The 12,235-nt window shown below is 45.3% G+C and overlaps 1 protein-coding gene across 1 annotated transcript in view; it reads left to right on the plus strand.

Annotated features, from left to right (window-relative positions):
• Positions 1-4,793: 4,793 nt before the first annotated feature.
• The window catches only part of UST (uronyl 2-sulfotransferase), a 172,676-nt gene continuing 165,234 nt past the window's right edge, over positions 4,794-12,235 (plus strand). Inside the window, 2 exon segments of the mRNA XM_050893787.1 lie at positions 4,794-5,078; positions 5,081-5,282. Of these exon segments, the coding sequence (XP_050749744.1) occupies positions 5,004-5,078; positions 5,081-5,282 (277 nt within the window). The 5' untranslated portion in view covers positions 4,794-5,003.

Here is a 12,235-nt window from a genome sequence, read left to right on the forward strand (position 1 = left end):
TTTCCCAGGGATATATTCCTGAACCTTCCACAAAGGACAGAAATGAATACAACCAGCCAGCACAGGGCTGCAATTCCAGTTCAGTCAAGGCAGATTAAACTTGCAAGCATTCCATGTGCATGAAATGAAAGGGTATGGTGCACCCTTATTTCATCTCCATCAAATTATCAACTGTTGCTGAATAAAGCAAAATAAAGCCTGCACAGTTGCCATCAATTACTCTGCTATGCTCTAAACTCTTTCTGAATTGCAGAGAGTGCTGGAGGAATCTAAAGCTGTGATCTTTCACGGGTGCTTCTGAGATGACATTACATTATGTTATTCTGTTATACCAGTGAACCTTTACTCAGTGAAGCCTTGCATCTAAATTTCCTGTGTCCTTACTGTCTTATGAAAATTAGGGCCCAGGCTATATCTTTTCCCTTTCTAGTTATTTATAACTTTGCAAACTGTCTATTCTGAAATATGCCAGCTGGGGAATTTTGCTTAATATGAGAACTTATTTAGAAAATTTCAACAAAAAATGTTCAGATGTTTCTAAGAATAAGGGAAAGATGTTTTGCCTATGTTAGAAACAAAATCCTACCACTGCAAAAATGGGAAATCGTAGTGCATCTGTTCCTTGGAGCATTGGTGTTTGTTTTTTGGGCATGTGGTTCTTGCTGTTCCCATGGAAGACTAGAGATCTCTCTGTAACCTCAGATGATGTGTGCTCAGTAACAGATTGCTGCAGCACCTCAGCAGCCTGGCGCAGACATTCCCAAACAAGATACTAGAGATGCAGGCCCCGAATCATGAGCGCACAGCCCAGACAGCATGATGTTACGTCCAGGCTGGCTGAGCAGCAGAACTGACTAGCCGGTGCGTAACCCATGCTGATGTGGCCAAACAAGCCTCTCTGCTGAGTACTGCCAGACACACAACCTCCATGCGTTCTTTATCTCACTCATCGAACTTGTTTCTGAATCCATGCATTTGGAGTTACGAATCAGCTCAGGAATCTCTAGCACAGCACCAATGTGGACCCACTTGGAAATTTTCGGCAGCTATGTTCTCCACTCCTTTGATTGTACGGAGCATCCTCTTCCAGCCCTGGGGAAGTGCCTCTGTGCTCGCAATGTCTTTCTTGCTGGAACCATTGCAGCTGGGAGGGGGATTCAGTTTGAGCAAAAGCTGGACCTAGACTCAATGAGGTCATGGAAGGAAACAGATTTCGACAAAGATCCTGGAGCTGAGACTAGATCTAGGAGAGGAGGAAAAAGAAGAGTGGGACAAGGTCAAGGCAGGCAGAGGATGGGGACTGCTGCAGTTAATACGGCTCTGAAAATGGTTGATTCTGTGTCTGCTAGCACCAGAGCACTCCTATATGATGTCAGGCAGATTACTTGAACTACAGGTGGCCACCGAGTGCTCTTTTTATGCTTGGTTTTTGGTTTGAGAGCCTGGGGTCTGATTTGTAGAAGTAGTTAGCATTCACAGCTGCGTCTGAAGTCAAAGGGAGCTGTGCTTCGAACATACAAAGTGCTGCATAATGCTAACTATTTCACCAAGGCAAATCCCAGTCATATCAAGGCCGGCAACCAAAATTAATAGATGCATTTAACCTTAATCTCTCTGTGTCTCATTTCGCAATCAGTAAAATGGTGATATTAGCTACATCTCATGAAAGTAATTCATAAGCATTCATCATATGCTCAAGGTATTGTAACAATGAATGCTGTAGAAAAGCCTGCTATGACGTTAATAATTCCACATTATAAGCAGGATTTAAATAGCTTTAAACAAAGCCTGAGGACATATGTTGAACAAAGAGATTAAAAATAAACTGAAAAGCTGCACATTCAGTGAACAGCGTCTGTCCCATGCACTGTACAAGGCAGCGGTCCTCTGAGCAAAACAGTATCATCACTCAGTTAAAGGCTAAATTGTAAGTCATACCCTCTACAAGTCAAAACAAGTTTGTCTGAAAAGTCTTACCCTTGGATTATCCTAAAGTGTCAACACTTGGCTTTTCAACCATAATATTCCTTTAATGTGGGGTTTGTGTTTTGGGTTCTTTGGGTTTTTTTGTGTGAATGGGAATGTAATAATTTAAGGATGTATATATGTTTTAATTGCTTTATGCTGTGCATGGAAAATCATATTGTTTTCATTAAAGTAGATGAGTAACAGGGGAATTAAAAATAGGAAAACAGTTGCACTGTATCAAGCTATAGCACAAAGTAAATAGTATTTATTTTCCTGCTCATTGCCCTAGTTTGATTTACTCATTCTAATTGATAGCATAACGTAGGTGTGATTGATAGTTCATATATGTGAAAGTAACTGATTTTACAGCTAATTTATACATTTAAGTATATGTTCCAGCAACAAAGATTTCTATTTCTTCTTCCCCCCCAGAGAATTTTTTACCTGTCAATGCTTAGAAATACGGCAAGAACTCTCTCAACAGTACAGTCTTCCCACTTAAATTTTACTCCATTGATTGGTCTGTTTTTTCATCTTTTCTTTTTTTTTGAAAAAAAATCTCTTCCTAGAGATCAAAGACATTCTTTGCAACCAGAAAAATAAAGATTTATTGATTCACCTTACAGGTGTTGTCTGTCTTCTCATCAAAGCATCCATTTTTCTCAAACATTCAGTGTCAGTTCTTACCTGTTTCTCATATACAACAGCAACTAGCACTATTAAACACATCTGCAGTGTGGTCATTCAGACAATCCAGTAGATACAGAAGTATTCAAAAGAATATAAAACAATGTAAAACATCCATGGCAGCAGCGCATGTTAAGTAAGCCCTCAATACTTCCTAAGTGTTTCAAAGCAACATTCATGAGAATTAAGAAGTGGTAGTTTAACCGTGCAATTAGAGTTATGACTTCATTTGGTGAAACATGTTGGATATTTCTGTTTAAATTGAACTGCAGTCCTAAAGATTTACCTTTTGCTGTTTCTTTTTTTTTTTTGGTGCCTAAACACCAGCCCGACGTGGCCTTATTTTTTGTATCCTATTACTTTGTAAAAAATGAGGTGTCATTTCTAACTTTGTCTTTGTTACAGGTTTTGTGTAAGATTGTGAAGGATCTGTGCAGTGATGCCGTAGAACTGTGTGACTAAACCCAGGAGATTCCTCTCCAAACTATCTAAAAAGGTCTGCTCTTTCAGCCAGTATGTGGATATTTTTTATCAAGGAATGCAATGGGATTGGTTATTTATTGTCAGATTCTGGCTTTGTGCTCTTGTCCACACCAGCAAGATTAATTTCCATATTTCAGCAGATGCCCTTTGCTGCTGGGTGCCAGCAACAAAACGAAGCCAGTAGTGTAGGTAAGATTCAGGCATTTACCTAAGCCTTTCAGTGTAAGTGGCAAAAATATCTGAATGCAGTCTCCTGAGCAAAATTTCCAGCTGCAAGCGCGCAAGGATTATGAGTCAGGCCCCCTAAATCAGGATGCATTTTTTAAGCCTAAAAAGGAAAAGGGTGATTGCTTTTTAATTTCTGACCTGGCGAGTTGCACTTGGGTCATGATTTCCTACTTTCCTCCCAAACCACAGTGGACAGAACTTGCTATTGCTTAGAAATGAAGAGTCTCGTATGATCCCATGAGCAGGATCTTGGCCCTTCCAGCCAGGTCCATAAAATGAAACGGTGAACTGGCAGTACCACCCCAAGCCCTCCTCCCTCCCCTGCTGCGCTGGCAACACAGCTGCATGAGGGAATGAAATGTATTTCTACTTCAGACAATGCCCAAGGACAAGAATAGCTCCAAATAAGCCATCAGGACATACTGGGGACATATGTTGTATAAAGAGGATGAAGCTATTAAACAGCTCAGCGCTGAGTGAACGCCATTCACCCTACGCATGGTAGGAAGTGGTTCTCTAGGAAAAACAGCATGATCAGGTAATTAGAGGCTGTATCATAAGCCATATGTACAACGGGGTCAAATTAAGGTTGCCTGAGCAATCTTAATTTTGTAATTTCTGTACTTGTCTAAAGCTTTGTCCCCAGTAGACAACACCCCTGCTTTAATCATCCCAGCAAAGCCACGATGAGAAGAGTGATCCCTCTCTCACCCCACGAATGATGTTACACAACTATAAAGGCGCCGGATCTTAATGCTGCGTTAGACTTGTCTAAGTCCCCATAACATTAAACCTTTTTACTGCTATCATTACCATAAGGAAAGATATGGCAGTCCTAACGTAGTATGTGTGGGCCACTGGGGCCCTGGCGAGATGAGACCCCTCGTCCAGGCCTCGGAGAGGTGTCCTGAGGCCTGCCCCAGCGGGCGAGGCGCGGGCAGGGGGCCATGGCGGTGTTCAGGGCAAGTCAGGCCCGACCGCTGCTCCCCGCGGGGTTGGCTGCGAGGGCAAGATCCCTGCGGCCGCGGACAGCGAGAAGCCCCGTCACAGCCCCTGCCCCACGGGTATCGGCCCCGAGGGGCAGCCGGCGGCGGCAGGGGCGGGCCGGGGCAGGTGGGTTAGGTCGGCCGGGGCGGGCCGGGCCCCGCCGCAGCCATACCGGTGGGGCGGCGGCGCCCGCAGGGGTCGCTCGCGCGGAGGCAACGGGCGCGTCGCGGGGACCGGAGGCCAGGGCGGGCCGGGGAGGGCGGGCGGCGGGGCCGGGCGGCGCGCACAAGTCGGCCGCGAGTTGCAGGCGGTCGGCGGCGGAGCACTGGCTGTAACTTGACACCGGAGCGAGAGGCCGAGCGGAGAGAGGGAGCGAGAGCGGCGGCGGAGGAGGAGAGGAGCCCCAGGGAGCGGGATGGTGACCACCTCCTTCCCCTCCCCTTAGCGGCGCTCCGCAGCAGCAGCAGCCGTCGCCGCAGCGCCGGGGACTCTCGCCTGCCGCCGGGCCGGGGGCAGCCGGCGATGGGGACGGGACGGGTCCCCTGAGCTCCCGGGAACTTTCCCCGCCGCGGGCAGCCGGAGCCGAGCAGGCGGATGGAGGATGCGCTTTCCCCGGAGGGTTGCGTGACCCGGCGGCGGCGAAGGGGAGGATGAAGAAGAAGCAGCAGCACGGCGGCGGGGACTGCCCGGCGCCCCGGCCCCCCGCGGCGGCGGCGGCGGCGGCGGCGGCGGCGGGAGGGGCCCGGGCCCGGGCCCGGGCCAGGGCGGGGGCTGGAAGAGGCGGCGGCCCCTCTCTCTGCTGCCCTTCCTCTCGCTGCGCGACTACGGCTTCTGCATGGCCGCCCTGCTGCTCTTCTGCCTGGGCTCCCTCTTCTACCAGCTCAACGGGGGGCCCCCGCACTTTCTGCTGGACCTGCGGCACTATCTGGGTAAGGGCGGCTGGCGGCGGCGGGGACTTGTTGCGGCTCCTCCTTGCCCCCCGTGGCGGCTGGGCTAGGGCCTCCCTCCGGCGCCGGGGGCGGGGGGCGGCCGCGGGGCCCCCCGGCTTCCCGGGCGGTGGGAGCGGGGCCGGGGGCGGCGGGAGGCCGGGGCTGCCCGGGAGGGGTGGGCAGGCAGGCGGGTCGCGGGGCGGTGAGGTCTGACACCGAGGTGGGAAGGGCCGACGGCGCCCTGGCAGCAGGACGTGGGGGTGCGCCCTCTCAGAAGTTCACTTTGGTGAAAGGTAGAGTCCCCGTGAGAGCCTTCCTCGGACCCGAGACAGATCGGTGGCCGGGGGCGGCTCTTTGTCTGCCCGGTGACCGTCGCAGAGCGCGGTCTGCCGGCTACCTCTTGCCGTCAGGTCGGCCCTGAGGCGGCAGCGGAGGGGAGGGCAGCGCTCGCTGCCCGCAGGTCGCGCAGCGGGGGAGCTGGGGCGTGGCAGCCCTGTCAGCGCCTCCCCGCCCCGCTCAGGTGCGCGCAGGGGGCGTGCTGTGCCCGGTGGGGGAGGAACGGGGTTACAAACGGCAGAAGATGCTGTTGTAAAAAAAAAAAAAAAAACGAACAAAAAACCCAAACACAGATACTTCGTGAACCAAGCATCCATCCGTGTGCAGCTGATTTGCTTCTGGAGAGAGAGGTGTGCTAGCAGGGTCAGAGCAGCAGCACTCGCACGCTTGAGCTCGCTCTGGTGCTTTGCCACAGCCGGCGTGACCCCGAAGGAGGTGCCCCGGCGGAGCAGGTACTAGCCCTGCGCTGTGGCCTGTAGTCCTCATCCTCGTGTTGACCACAAGTTTGCACATGTTTTTTCTTTGTGCCTAGTTTCCACATCGCTCAATGTCGCTTCCCTGCTTAACAGAGAAGTTGTGAAAAAGAGAGTGTATCGAGGTCGTGTAAGTGCCTCAGACTGGCAGGACTAGTTCAAATAGGGAACAAAAACTAAGGGTTTCTCTGTATGGGAGGATTACTACAGAATAATTTGCAGTGTGAGTTTTTACCACATTAGCTACTCTGTGTTACTTGTCTGTGAAGGTAAGCCTTTGGTAGTACACACTGCAGAAGGGCAATCCATAACAGACAGTGTTAGGTTGCAAACAAAAATGCAGTACTTGTATTTCGGAAAAATAAGGTGAAAATCCATATCTGTGTGTACTTATTTTATGAACATTTTGGGAATACAATTCTGTGTGTGTTGCTTTTCTTTACAGGAAAACTATCCCATGTCTTCAGTTAACTGATGAGAGGGTATGGGGAGGACATAGGCTCTCCTGGGAGGTGTACGGCAGTAGGACAAGAGGCAACAGATACAAGTTGCAACAAGGGAAATTCCAATGAGATATTAGGAAAAAAATTTCCAACGTGAGGGTGGTCGGATGTTGGAACAGGCTGCCCAGGGAGGTTGGGATGTCCTTGCAGATATTCAGAACTCAGCTGGACAAGGCCCTGAGCAACCCAAGTCAATTTTGTCCCTGTTTTGTTGTGGGAACAGGGTCAGGTGAACAGAAGTCGCTTCCAGTTCGTGTTATTCTGTGATTCTACTGTAACTAGAGAAAAAGAAATCAGTGAAAATTCAAGTGAAAACAGGAGAAGAAGAAACACTTTGAATATTACTTCCCAAACACAAGACAGTATTGCCTTTTTGGTTTGAGTTTTAATGACTTTTTTTTTTTTTCTTCCTTTGATGTTACAATTAGGAAGAAATTCCTCCACTGAAGAGGAAATGGACAAATTTTCCACCAAGGTAGAAGCAGATTTTGCTTACAATTGATTGGCTTTTTAATGGGATCAAGCACAGATCTCTAGTTTTCAGAGGAAAGGTGATGTTAATTTTTTAAATTTTAGTCTTCATAAAAGGTGAACGTTGCTTGGCTTGTGTGGGAATAGACTGCGAAAAACACAGGGTTACGCAGCTTCTCACTTGTGGCCTTTGACTGCTTTGACTGCTAGGATCTACTAGCCTAACCACTCTAGCCAGTAGTTGTGTCTCTGCTGGAAGATCTTCTGAGGCCTGCAGATGAAAGGCTTGGAAACCACCGTGTCTTGGTGAATGGGTCATGATAATTTTTGTGAAGTGCTCAGCAAGTGCAGAAAAGCCTTTATTGTGTATGCCTGAACATGATGAGCCTCTGGGGAAGGAGTGCAGTCTTACTTGAAAATGGTTTAGCGTTTTTTTAAAGTGTTGGATTTTCTCAGGAGAAAGTAGACAGATCTATTAATATCTATCCGTTAATGAACTTCTGCACTTGTTATATCAAGTAGCATAGGAATTTCCTCTCGGTGGCTGGGATGTTGAGGAGACAAGGACTTCTTTAATATCCTGCAGCAGGCTGGTGGCTGAGAGGGAAGCAGAGTCCTCGGGGCTGGAGTCCTAGTACCCACTAAGCAAGCTGTGCTGCTGCCTCTGCAGAGAGGTGGAACATACTTTGTCTGGATGCTAAGGTGCCTGTTTGCATGCTACTTTCTAAAGTTATTTTACACTTCCTTGATGTACAGTTTCACTGGGGTTGTCCAAGTTGATCCATGTGGATGACACTGCTAAAGATTTTTTTTTTTTTTTGTACTGAGTGTAGGTTTTGCAAGAGTAGTGCATACTCCTTGAGGTATCCAACAGGAAGGTGTGCAAATTATGAACAATTTTTTTATAACCAATAGTCTTTTCTTCCAGGGAACTGACAGAACTGCTTGGAGAAATAGGTATTGGACATTCAATTCTGCTAACTACCAAAGGCCTACATATGTACGTGTGTGTTTTATACAACAGTTGGACTAGTCAAGTCTCATGACATTAAAAAAATTAAACTTTTTTTTTTTCCCACAGATCCAGTGTACAAGCAACTCTTTCCTTCCAGTCCTCCCAACCCACAATTTATGGTGTTAAAATTTAAATCCCCGAACAAAAAGGAGCAGTTAGTGTGCAAACCATGTTTGCAATGTGTGAACTTTGCAGTTGCCCTTATTGCATTTAAATCTACAAGAACCAAGAAGGACTAGCCTAAAGGGAAAATTTATTTCTCTGTTTAACTACTTTGTGGCCTCCACAGCGTGGGGAGGGGTCATCTTGTCTGGCTTTAGGTTTTTTATTTGCATTGCAGGTTTCAGTGCGTTGCTTGTGGTTAGTTATGTTACTCTGGAGGGAATGCTTGGATGTTTTTTACCTTAGGACTTGAAAGGAACAAAACTTCCATAGTGATCAGGATAGAAATCACACCTGCATCAGACAGGTGTGTGCATAAAAGAAAATCAAGGCAGTGTGAAAACACCGGCGTTGAAAATCTTTCATGTTGTTCTTAGGCCTGCATCATACACTGTGGAGGAGGAGGAGGTGTAAGTTTATTTTCAAGGGAATTAAGTGTGAAGATTTGGTAGTTCTATGAACTTTCCTTTGGTGGTGGTGAGGATGAGTGTATTTTCAGAATATTCAGACTATTAGTAAATTTTTTCTCTCCCAGACCAGCTTATCTGGTGTCTTGTCCATATGCGTCTCCCTTTTTGTTTGATTGCCATACTGACCGGGGAGAATCTTGGAAAAACATTATGGCAGTTTGTGGGAGAGAAGGTAACTATATTCAGTATTTCCACTTTGCATCACCGTCTCTTCTCTTTTATAAAACTCTACCAGAGTCATATGGAGCAAATGAGAGTAGAGTAGTAGATACAAGGCTGTGCTTCATTATTTATCCTTTTCTGACTTCAAGCTCATAATAATTCAGAGGACAGAAAGGCCTGTGGAAAGCTAATGGCTTCTGCTGTCTGTTCTGGCTGTGGTTCACGATAACACGGCTCAAGTTTCACACTGTAGTCATCCCATCAGGATGGATCTAGAGCCCTGGTTTTCAGCATGTAATTGGTGGGGGCATGGACATTAGTGGGTTATTTCTAAAGAATCTGTGGAAGATACTTAGAAGCACATCTGTTGCCAGTAGGCTTGAATTTGCTGTATGGGGGTGCATACCACTCCTGGACCATCCATGAGCTCCAAAAAACAAAAAAGTTTAAAAACTGCCAGGCTTTCCAGTAATAAACTGGAGTATTGGGATTTGCACAAATGAGGTCTTGCTTGTTGATTCTGCCAAGGTAATCCTGGCTCGCTAATCAAAAACCAACTCCAGCAGTGGGAGGAAGTGAGAAGAGTCTTGCCTTAGATGACTAAGACAGAAATCGTAAATCTTGGACAGCCCCGTGGCTTTTGGGGAATGCACTGGGGACTCCATTCCCCTGCAACTGTGGTGGTTTTGCATTGCTTTATTCTTCCCTGCTTTGGCTTGTGATATATATGCTTCAAAATACAGAAATGAGTATTTCCAAGGGCTGGTAGCAACCCTCTAATGGCCAATAAAAAAAATAAAATCTTTTGATCTTCAGTATTTGCAGTGCAAACTTGTTGTTCATGTCAGTTAAAGCATTTCCCCTGTTGAACTCCCCAGGAGCTTCCAAACAAGTATACTGGTTTGATTGCATGTGGAAGTTGCCTGTGCTGTGGCTTCCTATGCAAGACAAAAGACTTAAGTGGCCAGTTGTGTTCTTCAAACAATCTCTAAATTGCTCCCTACTCTCACTCTTCATGCCACTGGAAGCTTTCAGGTATTTTGGCCAGATGTGCTCGATAGGCTTAAAGTTGTCACAACAACAGTTATGTTTGTTTTGGACACGTGGGAATATAACCATAGTTTTGTCAAACAGAAAGAAATAAATCTGAGTATTTGGGGAGGTGGTAACAAAAATTTTCAAAATATTTAAAACTAACTGCAAAGTGAAACTTTTTTTTTAAATTGAGGTAGTATGAATTGGCTTTATTTCAGTAGGGTGTTTTGGGATTGTTTGGTTTTGTTTGTTTGTTTTTTTCTTCTGAAGTGTCTGGCTTTTTCCTGTTAACATGTTGAGAGAGGGACAAAAAAGAAAAACTGACTATTCAAAGCAAACAATGAAAGTGACGGAAAGTGTTTTGTATACAAATTTTATTCCTAAACTGTAGAAGGGGGAGGGGGACAACAGTTGGGTTTTTTTGTGGGGGGTTGGTTTGGGTTTTTTATTCTGGTAATACTGCATTTATTTCTAAAATGATGTAAAGCCCAGAATTCTTCAGGGCAAGCTTGTCTAAACAATAAAAGCACCTAGCAGGCTCCGTTGTAGGTGGACAGCATGCTGCTTTTTTGTGGCCAAAAAGGGTTGTTTCATCCAGGTTTGTTTTGCACATGGATCATGAATCCTTTACAGTTTTGAAGGCCCTTCAGGTGTGTGAATAGGAGAGACACAGTCAAGGAAAGACAGTCAGGTCTATGATGAGGTTTACTTTATGGTGACACAATACCTGTTTCTGAAATGAATATGCTTTTAACAAGGGCCTGGTTATGTTCTTAGTGACATTTTTTTCTTATTGTTTTCAAGAACGTGTAGTGTTCTCAAAAGAGCTCTTTTGTACTTCAAAGCATTTTGATTTTTCTCTGGCTTTTCAGTGGATTGTTTAATTCCATTGCACTTGGAATTTATTACATTTTAAAATTCCTTAACATTGTAAGGAACTGAAAGGTCAGCTTAGAAGCTGTTTCCTAAAGTCTTGAAAAGAGATGGTCTGAACTAAAATGACAAGTCTGTAGCTATATCTTTCTTAATTAACTTTTCCGTCCTCTTTGGACTTCCTCATTTTGCTGCTGCTCATTGTGAATGTGATACATATTATCTTTTAGATAAAATATGTTTGGACTTCCACTTATTTGCTAAGCTCTCAAGTTATAAGTGAGCTTTTTTGGAAGACAAAAGATGTGCCTCGTCTCCAAGAAGCTTTTGTTAAAAGGCTGCATGATTTGCTCGTCACTCACAGCTTGTCTGTAAGATTAACAAAGCTCTGCCTAACGCATGATGCTGTCAAGGAATACTCTTCGGAGAACCAGAATGCACCTTGTTTTATGACCGACTTGAGCCTTTTCCTTTCAAAAAGATGAAGTGGTCACTGGACTACATTATCCTGGCTGGCCATAAACCACTGTGTACGGTGAAGTCATAGCAAAAAATGTTTAAGACTGTGTGAATGTGTTTTGATGATATTCTAAATATATTTGGAAAATTGGACAGCATTTATTCAGAGACGTATTTTCTGCTTTCAAAATCAGACTCCACTTTGGGAATCAGGTATTGCATATATACAGCTGTGTACATTTTTGTGTTTCATATTGTCAACTTTATCTGTTGACAGGGGGTTTAAAGGATTAATTCAGTTCCTGATGAGAGGGAATATTACTACAGCTTTTTCAAAAAGGTATTTGGTTTTGGTTTACTTTCAGGTTATATGACAGTGTGATATATACACCTGTGAGAGGATGAGTTTACTGGTTAAATGGGGTGCTCCACTTGGGCTTGGGGAGATGAGGGAGGCTTCAGTTCCCTGCCCTGACAGACTTCATGTGATGTTGAACAAGTTGTGTTAATTCTGTCTGCATTTAACCCCCTTTTGTCCAAAGGACATTTTGAAGATAAATGTGCAACAAAATATGATATTCTCAGATATTGCAGTGATCATAGCCATAGAAATACTTCAAGGAAAAAGATACTTGTGATAAATCCTTTTGTTGTGGAGGGATTTTGGCCATGTCAAAGAGATAAGGCAGATAGAGAGTGTTAGAAGGGAGCTCCTGTGTAGGCTGAGGCAAAGTCAGTGGTCCAGCTACTTTTCTTTTAAGGGTGTTGCCACTGTTCATTAATACAGTCTCTGTGCAGTTTTACTTCAGGAGTTATTGCTGTAATTGGTTTCCAGAGTCTCATCAAAGGGCATCAGTTTTTATATGTGTCCTCATATAGAAGACTTCATGTCCAGGAGAGTGTAACTGGGTCACTTATTTCTTGTTTCCGGTGGTGCTGCTTAGACTTGATTTGGAAAAATGAAAGTAAAAATACAGTTTCTTGAAGCTTCGTT

Source organism: Gymnogyps californianus, chromosome 3 (assembly GCF_018139145.2).
Source record: "Gymnogyps californianus isolate 813 chromosome 3, ASM1813914v2, whole genome shotgun sequence".
Taxonomy (NCBI): domain Eukaryota; kingdom Metazoa; phylum Chordata; class Aves; order Accipitriformes; family Cathartidae; genus Gymnogyps; species Gymnogyps californianus.